The following is an 18,191-nucleotide window of genomic DNA, read 5'->3' as shown; positions in this document are numbered from 1 at the left end:
TCAGCAATGTCTGGTTTCTACCTGCAGTTCAGAGTTGTGCAGCAGGGAGAGTCCCTGCTGTGGAACGTGAACTGTCCTGCAATGTAACACGCCTGCAGTCACTCCTCAGGCTTGCTGTCAGGAAAGATGAACCAGCACAAGCTGTCATTTTTCCTTGGTGCTAACACAGTTTATGTGGGCAGGCTTTTGGCAGCTGGGTCACTGGCCGTGGTGTCCTTGGGAGAGGGCTGGCAGCAGAGATGGGGACGGAACTTCTGTCTCACCCTTTCCCTGTGCTCTGCTTCCTTTATATGAGCGGAGATTCCAGGCTAGGGGTGCTCACCTGCTGTTGTCAGAATGCTGCTTCCACATCAATGAGATCAATTATCATTATCCTGCCTCTTTTTGGAGTTGTGTTTCCCTCATTCTTCTGTGCCAGGAGCCAGCTTGCCAGGGAAGAAGAGGGGTTATGCCACAGGGGACATCATTGTCCGGCTGCCAAAAAGGGCAGTCAAATAACAGTTAACCAATTTTGCATATTTCTCCCAAGTAAATAATTTGCAGATCTGTCTCTGCTGCACACCACCTCTGTGTCAAGCCAAGTGGGTTGGCTTGTGCAGCCAGAGTAAATAACAGATGCTTGTTTAAGTCAGCAAGTTATTGTTGATTTATAGTAAGTGGAGTCTTGGCTCTCAGTCAGATAAACTGCCGCTGGAACGAACGCCTGTGTCTGGGGTGGATGTGGGAGCTGTGCTCCCCTGGCACAAGGTGGGCTCTGTCCCTGGGGGTGACAGGGGCTGGAGGTGCCCACGGGCAGCAGGGCAGCTTGGGCTGCTCAGCCATGGAGTTGTTCCCTCTCCTGGATGTGTTATATCATTAATTTAAATGGCGTTTTTGTCTCCTCTTGGTTCTTCAGCCTCGCAGTGTGGCAGAGGGTTGGGAACATTTGGTCATGTTGGTATTGGGCAGCAGCCCTTTGCCTTTCCTGAGGAGCTGTATGTGTGTGCAGGGAGGAGCAGGGGAGGCTGCCAAATTGTGAGGTTTCATCTTACGCAACCCTGAGGGTACATGGGTAAGTCTTTATTTTGGGGAAGTGACAATAAATTGTGCTCCTTTATAGGTACTGAATGCAGAGATGGCAGGTGATGATTTCTTTTCTAACTTTTGGTGAGTTTCCAGACAGATCTCTTCCCTCTTAAAGCTGAGGAGCATTATTCTAAGCTGATATTTCAGCGCGTTCTCATGTTCTAAAGTCCATAAATGCTTCTCAGAAAACCTAGGTTGCCCTTGTAGACTTTACAGCAGTAGATCAAAATGCTTCCCCATGAGAAAAGAAACCTGTTACCCTCCTCATGCTGGTGTCAAGCCACAGCCTTCAGTGGAGGGAGCAGCAGAGGGCTGTGACTGGGGCAGCACAAATAGCATCTTAGAGGAGAGGGAAATAGCTGAGAACATAATTTCTTTTTTGTTATATTATTCTGAGATAATAGTGGACTAATCTGGAAGGGATTCAGGGATATGTGAGGAGGTTTTATAGACACGCACTGGCTTCTAGGATGAGAAAGAAAAAGATTAAAAAAAAAAAAAAAAAAGTTGTGACGCTGGTTCTTGTTCCCGTTAGATACATTGAGGAGTTTATGGGCAGGAGCAGGTCACCCCTGCTTTGATCAAATGTTTGACAGATTTGAGAGGTTTCACAAGTTCAGGTTCAACTGCTTTTTCCAAAAAGGTGCTGGAAGAGTTAATAGAAAAGACAGGAATGTTGTCCTGATCTTGTTTCGCCAGCTCTCGTGATTCACAGGCTCCCTCAAGATGTCCTGGCCAGCACTGAAGCACACTCTGCAGATTCCCCATGCCAGTGGGGTCCCCTGGCCTGCAGGGTCACCACCCTCCTTTTGTCACCAAGCCCAGCATTGTGCTCTCCCTTGCAGTCACCTGTCCCAGGGTCCCATCAGGGAGAGTCCAGAGGGCTCCGTGGCTGCCCTGTGACCAGGGCTGCTGCTCCTCTGCTGTCCACGGAGGATTTGGTGAGCAGAAGGCTCATCCAGCTCAGCACAGAATTTGTTTTTCCCTACACGAGAAGGCAGGACACATCTGTGGTGAGCATGGCTGGGCTGGGTTGGAGACACGGGAGTTCAGTCCTTGTGATGCCACCCTGGTCCCTGAAACAGAAAAATGCTTCAAACAAAGCAGCTCCTCTCTCAGTTAGCAGCCCAGGGGTTCCTGCTGCTCCATTCTATCCAGGAGGGGAATCACTGTGTCTCTGTGTATACCCCTGGAGAGAAGCAGAGCTTCCTTGTCCCTCTGAGGTTTCTGAGATCTGGTGGCCAGCCCAGAGCTGCCTCCATGCAGCGTTCCTGGCAGTGTACCACTGGGATGCTTTGAGATGTGCTCCTGATGGGGCTGCCTTTAAATAGCAGAGAGCTAAATGAAAAAAATAACACAGTATTTGGCAATTTTCCTAGCAGGCACCCAGCCAGGCTGCTGTGCAGATTGCCCTGAGTGCCTCCATCATTCTCCATATGGATTAGTGTTCCTCGTTCTGACCTGCTGAGGATTAGCCTCACACCAGAGAAATGTCTCTGGGCCAACTCAACAGTTTTTTGCCAGATTTCAAGATGACACCAAGTTAAAGTGAATGTTTGCAAAGATCCTTGCCATGTTATAAAAAGCTTTCTCCTCCTTGCCAGGCTGATGTGATATGCAAAGACATTGAGTCTGCTCAGTTCTGAGAAGATTCAGTGGTGCTGCAGCACCAAGATGCCCCAGTGGTGCACATTTCTTGTGGCTGTTTGGGTATTATTTGCCTTAAAAAGCCATGGGGAGAGCAAAAGATGGGACGACCAGAGCACAGGGAATGCTCTGGGTGCTTTCCCTATGCTCACTGTAGCCATCTGGTGAATACAGAGGACTGTTCAGAAAACGACTTTGCAAAGGTTGTTCATCAGCAGTGGCTCAGTGCTGGCTCCTGGGAGCCTTGTGGCTGAGCCTCCTTGAGTTATTAATAGGAGCATCACATGGGAAGGGTGCCAGCACCAAACCCCTGGCTCAGCTCTGGGCATGGCCCTGCTGGTGACAGCCCCAAGGACCAGAGGCTTTCCAGGGGAGCTCTGGGGCCTCCATGGTTACCTGAGACCTGGGGGAGTTGCTTTCGCAGAAATCTTGGCCTTATCCCCCAGCTGTTAAAACTCAGTTTATGCCCTGAAATACGAGGATCTCTCTATTCCAAAAGGCATTTACTGGTTTTTCACATTTACAGTCGTATATCTTGCTCCAGATGTTTGCACAGATTACTTTGTTGTCTGGAGGAGAAAGTCTGGGCACAACAGCTTGTGTGGCAACAGGCTGTTAGTTATATGATTCCTCCGGATTGAGCAACTCACCTCCATAAATCATTATTTTAGTCAAGAAGAACTGGATAGAAGTTCCTCCCCCTTGGCTCCCAGTGTGTGCTGTAGTTCTAGGAGATGAGTGGGAGCGCTCAGAGATGGTGGAAGCATCTCTCTGCCTGGTGTGGGGTGGCCCAGGAGGGGCCCAAGGTGGAGGGGACATTCCTGGCAGAGGGGACATGGGCACTGCACTGTGTTCATGGTGGGGGCTGCTGCAAAGATGCTCTCTTGGTGTGCCTGTGCCAGTCTGGGAAAGCAGAGGGTGCTGGGTGTGACTGCCCTCCTCACCTCTGCACATGTCAAACAGGTCCTGGGTGGCAGAGGAGGAGGTGGGACGTGTCTGGGTGACACTTGCAGTGTCCTCAGCTGGACAGTGGTCTGTGGGTTGCCTTGCCAGTGCCCTGGGGAAGGACAGGCTGGGTGATGGGCCTTGCTAAGAGCAGGACTGCTGGGGACCACCAGAGAGTGAATGTAAGGTTTGGATCTGTATGTGCAGGTTTGCAAAACAGGAGCTTCTGCCTTGGAGTGACACGAGAAAACATCTCTGTTGTTTGCAGGGGATAAAGGGAAAACAAAGAAGTAGTTTTAGTGTTAAACTCTAGAGAAGGAAAAACCAGTGCATTTATCTTTAAATAATGAATGGCTAATTGCAAATGCCTAACCTTGCTCTGAAATGAAGAGAATGAATTGCCCTGAAATTAGAAGCAGGTCTCTGTGTGTGAGAAGCCACGTCAGAGGGAAGGAACTCACCCACATTCCAGCCACTCTTCCCTGTTCTCACACCTTTTAGAGCTGGTGGTTCCTTTCCTGGTGGTGAAAGGGAAATCTCTGCATCTCCAGGAATTGAGGCAAGGTGAGCTCAGCTCATTCTCATGCTGAGCAGCAGCACCGTGACAAGTTCTGACTGTTTGGTTCTTTTTGTCACTGGCAAAGAGCATAAAGCAAACAGGGCTCACCTGTGCAGCCCCAAGCAACAGAGACGAGGTTCCTGCCCCAAAGAGTCTAGGAACCATGAAGCTGTCCTGGCCATCTCAGCAGTGTCACTGTACCGTGACCGTGGGGAGAGCTGCTGGCTGCAGCTCACAGCCTGTGCTGCTCCAGGGTGGCACAGCCATCCTGCAGCCTCCTCCAGCCTGCCCTGTTTGTCCCCTGGGGCATTCCACCTGCTTCTGGCTTGTGGGAAAGGCTCCCTCTCCATTGTCCCTTCTCAGCAGTTCTGGAGCTGGGAGATGCTGCTGAGGAGCAGAAGGGAAGCAGCACAGTGGCCTCCTTGAGCAAGGATTGGACTCCATCACCAAACCTCACCCGTGCTCCCCTCCTGTGGAGACAGAGCAGAGTGGGGGATGAGCCCACATGTTGGGATCTGTCCAGATCCCAGGGATGAGGAGGGGATTGGGGCTGTGGGGTGCTGCTCCTGACACAGGGGAATTCGGAGGAGCTGTGCCTGATCCTGGAACTTCCTTGGAGGGGCTCAGGCAGCCAAATCTCCTGCCAGCTCTTCGTTCCTCAGAAAGTAGGGCGCCCATTTGTGAGTACCTAAGAAGGTTGAGTGGAGGGAGTGTGGTCTCAGTGCTCAGTGCCCCTGGCACAAAAATAACTCCAAGTAACCCAGTTTCAGATGAAGTTCTTTGTTACTGATCCTCCTCCTCAATGAACTGCTGAAAGGGAGGATGGTGTTTGAGCTCCCATTAGGATCTGTAGGGATTTGGGTGTCATCAAGGCTTGCCTGTGTATCCTTCTCACGGGAAATGAGCCAGGGAGAGGGTGGGAAGAGCTGTTTTGAGGACAGTGTTAAAATGAGTTAACAGGTGTGAGGTGTGGTGGGCAAGGCAGGTGATGGCTGAGGTCAGGGGTGGGTGATGATCCACTTTGAAGAGGACAGTTCTGAGAAGGTCAAAGATGTTTGTGCAGCCCCTGGGTGCTGTGAGAGGAGTGGGATGGGTGCTGAGCCCTGCCAGGGGGGTCTGTGGGGTGCCAGTGGCAGCTGGTCCTGCCAAAACCATGGCCAGGCACAAGTTGAGGGAACCCAGGAGGGCACTGTGAAAGCCTCAGGCAGCAAGGGCAGCAGTGGTGGAGGTGTGGGGGTTGTAAAATCTGTTCACCAGAATTGGTGCATCTCATGTCAAAACTGGTACATTAAGGTGTAGGATTCAGCCTGGTCCTGTTCATAGATCTCTGATGACTCCAAAGGGCAGTTCATACAGGAATGCAGAAAGTAACCCCTTGCAGGATGATAAATAAAAGCCATGGGCTGGTTTCCCATGTGGCCTGCCTATGGGTCTATAAGCTGCACCTCTCTGTTGTGTGCTGAGTCCAGTTTGGTTTGGAATATCAGACAAATCTTGATCCGGTAAATGTCTTCAAACTTGACAAGAAAAGTGATGATTCTTGTCTTGTCTGGCAACTGGGGCTGTGAAAAAAAGCTGTGGCCTGGAGCTGCACTCTGAGTGGGTGCAGGGTGAGTCTGAGGTATGGATGACTCTGACCATAAGTAACTTCAAAATTTTCTGCACCTCCCCAAAACCCATGGGTGCACAAGGTCCCCCATAAAGGGAGTTGCTGGTCCCAGTTCCCTCCTGGCTGATTGCAGATGCATCCCAGGGGTCAGGGTGGCATCACACTCATCTGTGGACCAGCAGCTCCCTAATCCCAATATCTGTAACCTGGAGACAAGAGGCCTGACTGGTATTAATGGGTTGCACAAAAGATAATTCAGTCCCAAAAAGGTCTGTACAGCATCATGGTTAGAAGGGGCCTGACAGGTGAGTGTTGTGGCAGAAAGATCAAACAGTGGGGTTTGGTGGTCTGGGCAAAAACCCACCAAAAGCCATGCAATAGATGGATGACATTTGAAAAACAAGAACCAAACTCTCTGGGCTGCCCTCAGTGATCCCAAAAGAGCCCAGCCCTTGTCTCTGTTGGTACCCACCACCCGTGTTCTGTTTCTCTGGTGTTTTTAGGCAAACAGAAGTACCTCTGTGCCAGCCGGAACGACTGCACCATCGACAAATTCCGGAGGAAAAACTGTCCCTCCTGCCGCCTGCGGAAGTGCTACGAGGCCGGGATGACTCTTGGAGGTATGGCCAAGGTCCCCTCCTGGGTCCCCTCCTGGGTCCCTGCAGGTCACTTGAGGCATGAACAGTCAGTGAAGTGGCTGGAAAATGAGGCTGATGGAGGGTGGGAAGATGCTCAGGAAACATCTTCAGGGTTCTAATACTGAATTTCAATAGCTTTTGTTTGTGTTTCAGCTTTCCCCTGATTTCAAACCTTGTTAATCTAAAAAATACGTGTAAATAGCAGTGTGAATTGATTCTGGCTCCTGGAGTGTCAGAGCAGAGCACTCCCCTGTTTTGATGGGATTATTCCAAGGCAGAAATGGACAATTTCTTGGTGAAATGGCAACCTCAGTGTTTTCCTTTGCTGCTCCTGTGTCCCTGGTGAGGGTTCTTGTTACAATTTGTCTTTGTTCCCAAACTGACAGAGTGCAAATATCCAAAATCTTAGGTTTTCTACTCAGAGTCGATAAGCTGGTGCTGATTACTGGGTTGAGTCCATTTGGTGAAATCCTTCCCTGTGTGGTGAGGCCCTGGCACAGGGTGTCCAGAGAAGCTCTGCATACCCCAACCCTGGGAGTATCCAAGGCCAGGTTGGACATGGCTTGGAGCAAGCTGGGATAGTGGAGGGTGTCCCTGGCCATGGCAGGGAGGGGAACTGGGTGGTCATTAAGGGCCCTTTCCAACCCAAACCACCCTGTGATTCTGTGATGTTACAGTGAGGAGGAAAATACCCTGGAAAAGGGGGCTGACAGACCTGCTCCTGCTGAGAAACCCTGGATTGAGGAGAATTCTGGGGCTGCAGAGAGGAGCCCCAGCAATGCCAGGCACGGGGCAGGGGAACAGAGGCAGCCCAGACTGGCTGGGTGTGGCAGCATTTTGGGTTAAATCCTGACCCCATTTCTGGGATGGGATGGGCCTCCAGAGCTGCTGGGCTGCAACAACAGTGTCTTGAAGGGCTTGTTACCAAAGTGGCTCTGATTTGTGGCTCACCAAGGAGCAGAGGGTTTAGTTTAATTTCTCCCCAAATGTCCCAAAAGGCAGTGCAGTCCTAACTACCTTTTCTTAGCTTATTTTTAAGCGCTTTTTTTTCTGGTGAAGTTTCCTTAAGTAAGAGAAGACATACATCAGTGCAACCCTCTGCTGCAGGACACACTGACAAAATAATGCTAATACGGATACCCCGCTCCCTTCTTTTTTCTTCAGCTCTTTGGGTCAACCTGACCTGTTCTGCCTGGTCTATTTTACATTTGGTTTGGATGTCGGCTTAAAGGCAATTGTTAGGAACAGGCAAGCTTGTGGTTGCCCACAGTAACCTCTCCCACAGTGGAGGCAGGGCATTTGAAATTACTCCCAAGCGCCAACCAGTTGTTTTTAACTGGTGGTTAATTACAGGTATTGATGGGGTACATCCCGGCAGACCCGTGGCTATCCTGGGGGAGGAGGAGGACGAGGAGGAGGACGAGGAAGACGAGGAGGGTGGTGGTGGTGGTGGGGGAGGTGACACACTGAATGCCTTCTGCAGGCTCTGCTCTGGAACAGGATGGCAACGTGTTGAAGCACTTCATTATTGATTGAGATCACAGTGACCTGCAAGATGGTATCCAGTAACCAGGATCTTCTCTATGTAGAGAGGGAAAAGACACTGTAAAGAGAGAAAAGTAAAAAAAAAAAAAAAAAAAAAAAAAAAAAAAAAAAAAAAAAAAAAAAAAAAAAAAAGAACAAAACAAAAAACCAACCCAAAAAAGAGCAAAAAAACACGGTGATAATGCAGTTTTAGTGTGTTGGGTCTTGCTGGTGTGCTGGCCTGTACCCACCATCTCACTGTGCCTGTGCCTGCTGCTGGGGAAGATGCTGCTGGGATTCTGACAGCCCTGAGCCCAGGAAATATCCTGGTATGGGCATGACTGTGGAAGTCCTGCCAGCCCTGACTCTTGGGAGATATCCTGGTGTGGACACAGCTGTGGGAATCCTGTCAGCCCTAGCCCAGGGAACATGTGAGGTGCCAGGGGCTGTTCCTGTGGGGAATTCCAAGCTCCAGAGTGCCCACAGTGCCCACAGCCAGAGCTGGCAGCCACCCGAGCTGCAACCATGTGGGTCCTGGCTGGAGCAAAACCTCAAAACACATGCAATTCCTTTCATTTTGTTTATGGTGGGGCTACAGATCTCCTGTAGTAACAGGTAAAAGCTTGCGAAAGCCCAGTCCTGAGTTTAGTCCTGATTCAGGTTCAGCTGCTGGGGGCAGAGCTCATGTCTCAGCAGCACAGTGGCTATTGATGTGAGCAATTCCAGCCAGGGGGAATCTAACACAGTTTTTGCAGAGCTATTGCAGTAGTTACAATCGGTGTTATGTTGGATGTATCTGGTTTTTCATCTTGTCTGAACTTGATTTACAGCAATTGTATCTTTATTACAACTTGGTTTGCTTGATTAAAACCCCTAATTTTACTGGTTTTCTGTCCCCACAGTGGGTATTTGTCACCTGTGATTCAATAACCCTTCTGCCTCCTACACAGCCACTCAAGTGACATTCCTTACCTCCTTGCTCCAAGGCATGTCGTCAAATCTTTAGTGTCCTCATGGCTTCTGCAGTTTGCCAACACCTATCAGCCCTTGTCTGCTGATCTCAGTCCATCTGTTCAGTGAATATCCTTAAAGTTCATCCCTATTTTCCCATCCCTACATTGCCACACAGACTGGTTGAGTAAAAATGTTTAAGTTAAGGTTTTAGGGTGAGTGTAGCAATGAGCCAGCCACCCTTGTAAGAAACAAACCTGTCTGATGTTGTTTCAACACTTATAATTGCCTTTTAGATGTATCACTAGGGGGTTTACAATCATTCAGCAATACTATCTGCTGTTACATCCTTCAAGTTCTTTTCATTAATGTGGACCTGTCTGACTCAGATCTCATAAATGTGTCTGCTATAAGCAGTAATGTTACTATTATCAAGTGAAATTGTTGAGCCAGGCAAGATTGATAGCTTGACAGGTTCAGATTTTGACAAGCCTTGTGTGAAGTTCTTAAAAACTGCAAAGCACAGCAGGTTATAAATCAAGTCCTGTTCAGCTCCTCAGTGTCCTGCTGGCAGCTGAGCTTGACATGTGCTGCCAGGGGCTGCAGGATCTCTCCACTGAAGCCAGTGTGAGAGCAGCTTCTCCCAGGTCTCCATAACTTCCCTAAGTCCTGGCAAAATGGAAGTTGTTGCTGGAGCCCAGACTGCTCCTTCCTCAGAGCTTTAGATGTGCCTATTTAGGGAGATGCTTAAAATGTGCATCACTTTGGCCATCTCTCTGAGTGTACTCCAGGTGGTTCTTGCTCTGGTGAATATTTTATTTTGATATGTAATTGTGTCCTTTAAGTTTTTTTCCAGATCTGTCCAGTACTTCCCCAGAGATGCACAGGTCAGCTTGCAGGGCTTGGGGCTGTGCTGCAGCTGTACCTCGAGGCTCCCTGGGCCCCTTGTTGCTGCTGACAGCCAAGCAGGAGCATCCCAATATTGGTCACAGGTCCTAAGGTTCTTCCCACCTTGGTTTGAAGAAGTGCAGTGTAGACTTCTACCCAGCCTAGGACATCCTAGAGTAAAAAAAACACTACGGATGTCTTTAATCCCAATTTTTAAACTTTTGTTTATATTACCTGCTGGGTAGGAGCCACCACCACAGAGGGGTTTGGCACAGGTGAGTGATTCTTTACCTCTGAAGGTTTTCTCCACCTGGTAATGTCAGTGTTTCAGTGACCTGTGAGACAGCTGGATCCTGGATGTACAAACCCAAAGCCTGTCTGATAGTCGAGTTATTACCCACTGTCACAGAGGAGTCTGATTTGTGGCTGCAGTCTCAGAGCCAGCACAGTAGGTACTTGCTGTCTACTCACTTCAGTTGTGATCTTTTCATACTAGATAGTTAAATGTTGGGGAAAAAAACCCAAATATTTAAACCAAACCACGTGTGTGCTTTATACGTGCGGGTTTGGCTTTGCTCACACACATGTCCTGGGGCCCTGTTTATTTCTAAATCCTGTCACAGGCTGCCCAAGGCAGTGGTGGAGTCACCATCCCTGGGGGATTTAACAGATGTGCGGATGTGGCACTTGGGGACATGAGTTAGTGGTGGCCTTGGCAGTGCTGTGATTCTGGAGGCAAGGGAGAGGAGGCTATACCAAATGAGTGGTTGATGGCCAGAGGCCATCACACTGTGCTGTAGCACTGTTTTCCTCTTGCTCTGCTTTATTTTTATTAATCCTTTCTCCTCCCTTTTTATGGAGAGTCCTGTCTTCATTGCCCGTACAGCAGATCATCCGGAGTACGACGCTTAAAGATCAACTCCTGGATTTAATTTACAGAGCTGCACTTTGGCTTGACATTTTTACGTTTTGCTGCTTATTTTTCTAATTACAGCTGAAAGGAAATTCGAGATAAGTATCATATAATGAAGGAGCCAAAACCCCAAGGACAGCTGGTTTGATGTTGTATTCCCTGCTGAAGGAGACCACGGGCTTTTGTTTTCCAATTAGCTGGAGTTTGGATTTGGTGGGGGGGGGGGGGAGGGAGGGGCAGTAGCAGGCCACATGTGCTGAGCAAAGTCATGCTGGTATCAATGAGGGGAACATGGACTGTGCAAGACCTCTGGCATCACGCCTCTGGAGTGCTGGTGTGCCTTGCAGGCAGACCAGCAGCTGTGGTTAAGGGCTGGGTGCGTGAGGAAAAAGCCTTTTCGTGTTGGGCACAGTCACAGTCACCAGCTGCTGCAGTCCCCCTGAAATCTGCCTGCACTGCTAATGGGGGTCATGAGGCTGCACAGCAGAGTGAGGCCACCCAGGCTGGGTCTGCTCCCCCTCAAGTCCTTCCAGTTGGGGCAGCTGGCAGACTGCAGGGAAACAGCCCTGGAACCACCTGAGATGGCTTCTGAGATTTGTTTTCTGTAATACCTGTGCAGTGTGTTTGGGAGAGCCTGGCTGTGGGGCAGCAGGCATTGCAAGGGAGAAGGCTTTTATCTCGGATGCATCCCACTTCTACTCTGGTTTGGGATGGAACAGTCCCACTTGGACTGTGGGATGTGCACAAGTGCAATTTTTTATTTTTTTTTTCCCCTGGAGGTGAGTGACCTGGTACTGAGTTTATCATCTTGTGTTGCTCCTCTTTTTGATTGCATATGAAGAGTTGTTTGAGTCAAGTCAAAACTTCTTCTCTCTCTTCCCTGGATCTTCCTCTCTTTCTAAGTGGGAGTTAGAGACTAGTCGTGGCTGAGGATGTAAATGAAGTTGGTTCTTTTCCATGTCAGAGTAGCTGTGAAATGGATTTTGTCACGCAGTGTGTTCTCCTCTCACCCTTAGGTGAGAACTGCAGTGTCAGGGCACTCCTTGGGCAGTGCCCACTGAGGGAGGAGCTGCTGCCGGTCATCACTTTTCCTTTCCTTGTAGGAATGATGGAGCCAAGAAGCCCTGACTTTTTTTTTTTTTTTAATATATATTTTAAGTATAACACTACACTGTACCTTTCCCACAGCCCGCAAGCTGAAGAAACTGGGTAACCTGAAGGCACAGGATGAGGTGGAGGGAGCCAGCTCATCCAGCCCCACAGAGGAGCAAGCTCCCAAGCTGGTGATGACACGCATTGATGGCTACGAGTGCCAGCCCATCTTCCTCAATGTCCTGGAGGCCATTGAGCCCGGAGTGGTGTGTGCTGGCCACGACAACAGCCAGCCTGACTCCTTCTCCAACCTGCTGACCAGCCTGAATGAGCTTGGGGAGAGGCAGCTGGTCTACGTGGTCAAATGGGCAAAGGCCCTGCCAGGTGAGAAGGAGAGCAAGCAAACAGATCCCCTCCCAGTTCCAAAGCCCATCTGCACTGCTGGGGGTGGGTGTAAAGGGGTGGTCTGCAGCCCGTGTCCCATCACACAGCTCCCGGGGGACCATCTCCATGGGCAGTGTGTGTGTCCCCTGCCTGGGAAGCAGCCTGTAGCAGAATGGGACTTATCTCTAGAGGGGCTGATGATGGGAGAGGGAACTGAGGGGTGATGGAATGTGTTGGAGCTTAAACTCTGGGTTCAGATAGCCCCTGGCCAACGATACTGTGTGGGCACAGGGCATTTCTCCCCCTGGCAGGGGTGCAGCTGGTCTGAGCTTGGGGTCCTGCTCTTGTACCCCTCTCTCCGTGGAGGATTTGCTCCCAGGCCGTGTCTGCCAGCCGTGCAGAACTGCCCTCTAGACAAGGGTTAGCCCTGTCCCAGAACCCACCTGAAGTGATGGAAAGGGTATATTGCAGCATGGCAGAGGAGCAATGCAGCATGCCAAAGGGCTCTTCCCAGCAGTCACTCAGGTTGCCCATGTGATAGCCTGGCGGGATATATTTATGATGCCTTCAGAGAGTTAATGAGGATCAGAAATTTCCCAGATGCTGGTCAGCAGGTGCAGTAAATGGAGCATCCTGGTGACTGATGTGTTTATTGAGCTGGATCTGCAAGGCGTCACTGCAAGGTTGGTGACGTGCTCCCTGTTCCACGTTGTAATCCTGGGACTGAGTGAGTGGGATTGCAGAGGGCTGAGCTCAGTCTGGGCAGAGCAGGAGCTCACCTCCCAGTATCCCAGAGACTAGGGCATGGGGCTAGTTCGTGACACCTGCTCCGTTTTGGCCCCACTCCTCAGGGGACATTACAGAAAAGAGGGACCCCACTCCTCGCATGTGGGGGGAGATAGAAGCCAGAGGAGGAGACTGAGGCGCAGTAAATTTGCACCAGTACTCTGGTGATGAACTGTGGGCAGGTGTCTGACATTCCCAAGAGTTTGGCAGCCCCCTAGACTGGTGCTCCCAATGGGATATTGGTCTGAATACCTGTAAATGTAGAGTAGCCTGCTCTATTTCTGTTGTTCTTGAGTCACTTGGCTTGTAAAACCAGGGACAAACCTTGCTTCCTCTTTGGCTTACCTGTGCCAGACATCAAAGTCAGACACAGAGACACCATGAAAGCCACCACCTGGCATCTGGGGCTGAGGCTGTACCACTGCAGTAGAGCTGATGGAAAGGGAGAGTGCTTTGGAAAATGTTTTCCATCATTAACATCCCCTCATCAGAGGGTTTTACTCTCCTGAACTGCACCTGATGCCCAACCCCTCAGTGTGTAGCAGTGTCAGCTGCTGCCCTGCTGCACCCCAGGGCAGCACCAACTGTGCTGGGCTAGCATCTGGGCAAGGTTCATTCTCCAGCTTATTTGCCTTGAAGAGCTCTCCAAATCACAGAGATCCTTGCCTCAATGGGTTGTAATTATACACTAGAGCTGTTAAAATGCTTTAATATTTGATTGAAATAATGCATGATTGCCTTGAAACTCAATTATATTTGCCTATTTACAAGTGCGTTTTAAAAAACAGCGTTGGAGGTGGTATAAGCCTACCTGGGGTTTAACTGGGCTGCCATCTGGGAATGGTAATTTGAATTAGTTGCTATTTTTGTTTCTCTTGCAATGCAGCTGAGGTTTCCACGCTGATTCCCACAGTCATTAGATCCATGCAGTGTGTATGGGACAGAAACTGGAGCACCTGTAACCATGGCAGGAGGCCTTGGGGCTGCCTGCTGGCTCTGGGTGCCACACTGAAATCCAGTTACTTAAATTCGGAGAAGTCCTAATGAGACTTTCTCCCCTCCTTGTGTCCAAAGTCACATATCTTCTTGGGGCAAGTTTGTGCTCATCTATTCTTGATTCCCAGTCAAGGTGGGAGCTCCATGTCGTGACTCATATCCTGGGACATATGCTGAGCTTGGGCTGTGGACTGACCACCTTGTCCTAAGAGGATTGCTGCAGGAGAGCTGGTGTCTGCATGGAAACATCCCTGGAAAACTGCAGGAACCCAACAGTAATCCATAATATCCCTCCCTCGTTGTTTATTAGGATTTCGCAACCTGCATGTGGATGACCAGATGTCAATAATCCAGTACTCTTGGATGGGCCTGATGGTGTTTGCTATGGGGTGGAGATCCTTCACCAATGTCAATTCCAGGATGCTTTACTTCGCTCCAGACCTGGTCTTCAACGAGTAAGTTGGAAACAACAACAGCCTAATGATGAGTTTTGGGTCAACTCAGGTGACAAACTACACTTAGAGCAGCCTGGCTGTGCCCAGCCTGCTCCCCACTGCCACCACCCATGGTGGCCTCCAGGAGCAGTGAGGGCGCTGTGATGCCTCTCTGAGTCCTTCTGCCCACTCCCTCAGCCTTGCTTGGGCTTACACCCACCAGGACAGCAGCAGAAGCTGGTGTGGAGTGAGGGGCTGCTCCATCTCTGTCTTTCTGCTACAAAGTTTGAATTCCAGTTTCCAGCTCTGTTGGGCAGCTTGAGTGGGCACAGACAGAGACAAAATGTACTGTAAGGTCCTGGTGGGCTCTCTCTGGTGGGCCATCAGCTTAGAGCTGGGGAGGGTTTGCTGGCACTCAGATAGAAGAGCCTGAACCCAATAACCAAGCACAGCAGCAGGCAAACCCCCACCTGCCTGGGAGCTCCAACTCAGCCTCATATCCTTCTCAGACAGAAATGTTTGGGAAATCATTGCAGTTGCTCATCAGACAAATGCTGCAGGTCCCTTGTAGCCATCCATGTCCAAGGAGGATCACACACAGGCATTTTGGAAAATGCTCCACTCCTGCATGTGGCATCCCTGGGACAGAGCTGGGGCCCTTGGCAGCAGGGTGTGCCAGGCAAGGGGGGGTTGCTGGGTCAGGGAGTGTCCTCCCCATCACACACGTGCACTTTGGTCTCCGTGCCATCTGTACCCATCTCACCCTGCCAGGTACCGCATGCACAAATCCAGGATGTACAGCCAGTGCATCAGGATGCGGCACCTCTCCCAGGAATTCGGGTGGCTTCAGATCACGCCCCAGGAGTTCCTCTGTATGAAGGCTCTCCTCTTCTTCAGTATTAGTAAGTATCCACACCCTTCCCTCCACAGAGCTCCAGCATCTGCTGCTGCATCGCCCTTGAGGCGTCTGCTGCTTTCCCTGTGCCTGGACTTTCACTTCCCAGGAGGAGGCTGGGGATGTCCTCTGCTTCAGTCTTCCTCTTGCTCTCCTATTGTTGTCACCCTCTGGGTTCCTCTCACTGTTTCCTTCCTGTCCCACCCAGTTCCAGTGGATGGCCTGAAGAACCAGAAGCTCTTTGATGAGCTCCGCATGAATTACATTAAGGAACTTGACCGCATTATTGCCTGCAAGAGGAAGAACCCCACCTCCTGCTCCCGGAGGTTTTACCAGCTCACCAAGGTCCTGGACTCTGTGCATCCGGTAAGAGAGGACAGGGAAATGCCCATCTATACACATAATGTCCATCCAGATGCATAAGAAACAATATCAAAGGGAAATATTTCACAGTAAGAATGGTCATTCCCTGGGGCAACTTCCCCATCAAGGAGGAGTTCAGATGCAGCTGGAGAGAGCAGTAGATAGTCTCATCCAGGCTCCCTTTCCCAGAGAAGGTGGGACCTCTGTCGTGTGTCTTCCCAGAGAAAGCACTGCCCAGGGACGTGTTTAACCAGCTCTCTTCCTTCCCTAGATTGCCAAGGACCTGCATCAGTTTACATTTGATCTCCTGATCAAGGCACACATGGTGAGCGTGGACTACCCTGAAATGATGGCCGAGATCATCTCTGTGCAGGTTCCCAAGATCCTGTCTGGAAAAGTCAAGCCTATCTACTTCCACGCACAGTGATCTTTTCAGAGGGATTCCCATGCTGCCACCCCCATTCCAGCCATCTCCTGCCTGTTACTTCTGCACTACTGTCCTGCAGTGCCTTGGGGAATCCCTCTGCGGTGGTGGCCAAGGGGACAGGCAGTGACAGACCTGCTGAGATTCCTGAGATTACTATTTTCCTGAGGTACCTCTGAACTGAACAGCCTTTGCCTGGCTCCAGCTGCTCATGGTGCTGGGCAGGGACTGGCAGGGGCAGTGGCACCATGTCTGAGTGTTCTCCTCTGTTTGTCACTGTGACTCCAGCAGCCCAGGGCCATGGGACAACAGAAGTGCCAGGGGTTGGTGGGTTTGTGGTAATTTTTATAAAAAGAACACAACACAAAGCAGGTTGCAGCTCCACATTTGGGTGTGGGTTATGTTGACAGCCTCCTTCCAGATGTTTTGTTTGCATTATGGTACTGGGAAGAAGATAAGTTCAAACATTGCAGAAGAGAAGCAGAGCAGAGCTGAGGGGCAAGGCAAGTTTGTGGCTGAGGAGTTCACAGGCCCTGCAGCCACTGTGGGATCTGCTCGGCCCTGGGACCTGCCTGTGCTGCTGAGACACGAGTGATGGAGAGCACAGGCTGCAGTGGAAGGCCTGCCAAGGAGGATCACCTTGGAAATCACCAAACGGCACCTGGCTCCTGTTTTCCACCTGGGATGTTTTTCCTCTGGCCTGTCCAGCTGGGTCTCAGTCTGCCTGCAGAGCCCTGGGTGCTCAGCAGTCACATTCCTGTCCTTGCCAGCTGCTGCTCCCTGGCAAAGCCGAACCCACCTTTGAAAGTGCCTGATGCCCTCAGACCTCACACCTGCCTGGATCCCCTGGGCACCTGCAGCCCCTGCCCCCACACCTGCTCTGCTCCTGTCGAGGCTCTGCAGACCTGGAATTCCAGCTATGCTCTCTCCTTCCATTTGTCTCAAATATTGTCCCAACTGTTTTTTCCAATGCCAGCAGATGAGTGTTCTGGAGCCAAGACCAAGGCCAGGGTCTTTGAGACCTGTGGGAGACCATGGGATTCCTCTCTGAATGCTGTCCATGGGGAGGTGGCAGTGGGAACTGGCTGATGCCACCATGGCTTTTTGGGAGGCTGGAATGGAAGCCCCCTGCTCTTGGAAGCAGCACACACTGCTGATGGCAGTGGCTGATTGCAGCCCAGGAGGACACCATGGTGCACTCTCTGTCCCATTTACATGGTCCTGTATGCACCACATCACCCACACACCATCCCTTACACACCATTCCTCACACACCATGCCACACACACCACCCAGACACACACCACCCGTCACACACCATCCCTTACACACCATCCCACACACCACCCATCACACACCATCCCTTACACACCATCCCTTATACACCAGGCCACACACACATCACCCCACACACCATCCCAAGCACACCCCAGACACACACCACCCCACATACACCATCCCCTACACACCACCCCACACACCCAGCCTGTCCCCAGCACACACAGTGGCCAAACCTACGTGCCCTGTGGTATTTTAGCTCCCCTCTTCCTGCACATCCTGAGTACATCAGAAACACCTGCCCAGACCCAGACAGGCTGTCAGTGACTGCACACGCACAGGCTGGTGCCAGGGTCACACATGCCATCACGGGCTGTGACATGGTCTGGTGTTACCAAGCCAGATATCTACAAAGGATCCTTGAGCTGGTACAGACAAACAGCAAACTCTGCACCCTTTCAGGGCAGTGAGCCCACCCAGAGCCCTGTGCCCACCTGGAGCCTTGATCCCACCCAGAGCTCTGAGCTCTCCAGGAAATGCCATCATGGTGCAGCTGCTCCTTTACATACTTAGAGTAAAACAAACGATTTCCCTGATATTTTCCAACTTTTTGGTGGGATTTTCATTATATGAAGGAGTGGGGGAAAAAGCCCCTGTTGAAGGGGAAGATCTTGCTTTGCAATGGCTTTCATTCCTCTGCTAGATACAGCTCTGATCCTGCTTCTCCCTGAAATCCTGTCGTGTAGGCAGCAAGCCATAGGTGAACTTTCTGGCTGGTAGCCAGCAGGTTGCTGCTCTCA

General features: G+C 50.7%; 1 protein-coding gene across 1 annotated transcript in view; it reads left to right on the top strand.

Annotated features, from left to right (window-relative positions):
* AR (androgen receptor) overlaps positions 1-17,912 on the top strand; it is a 36,919-nt gene extending 19,007 nt beyond the window's left edge. Inside the window, exons 3-8 of the mRNA XM_066338745.1 lie at positions 6,329-6,445; positions 11,928-12,215; positions 14,308-14,452; positions 15,203-15,333; positions 15,535-15,692; positions 15,961-17,912. Coding sequence (XP_066194842.1) covers positions 6,329-6,445; positions 11,928-12,215; positions 14,308-14,452; positions 15,203-15,333; positions 15,535-15,692; positions 15,961-16,116 — 995 coding nt within the window. The 3' untranslated portion in view covers positions 16,117-17,912. The remainder of the gene's footprint in view (positions 1-6,328; positions 6,446-11,927; positions 12,216-14,307; positions 14,453-15,202; positions 15,334-15,534; positions 15,693-15,960) is intronic.
* Positions 17,913-18,191: the final 279 nt, after the last annotated feature.

The sequence above is a fragment of the Sylvia atricapilla genome, chromosome Z, assembly GCF_009819655.1.
Source record: "Sylvia atricapilla isolate bSylAtr1 chromosome Z, bSylAtr1.pri, whole genome shotgun sequence".
Lineage (NCBI taxonomy): Eukaryota > Metazoa > Chordata > Aves > Passeriformes > Sylviidae > Sylvia > Sylvia atricapilla.
This window is presented reverse-complemented; position numbering and strand designations above follow the sequence as displayed.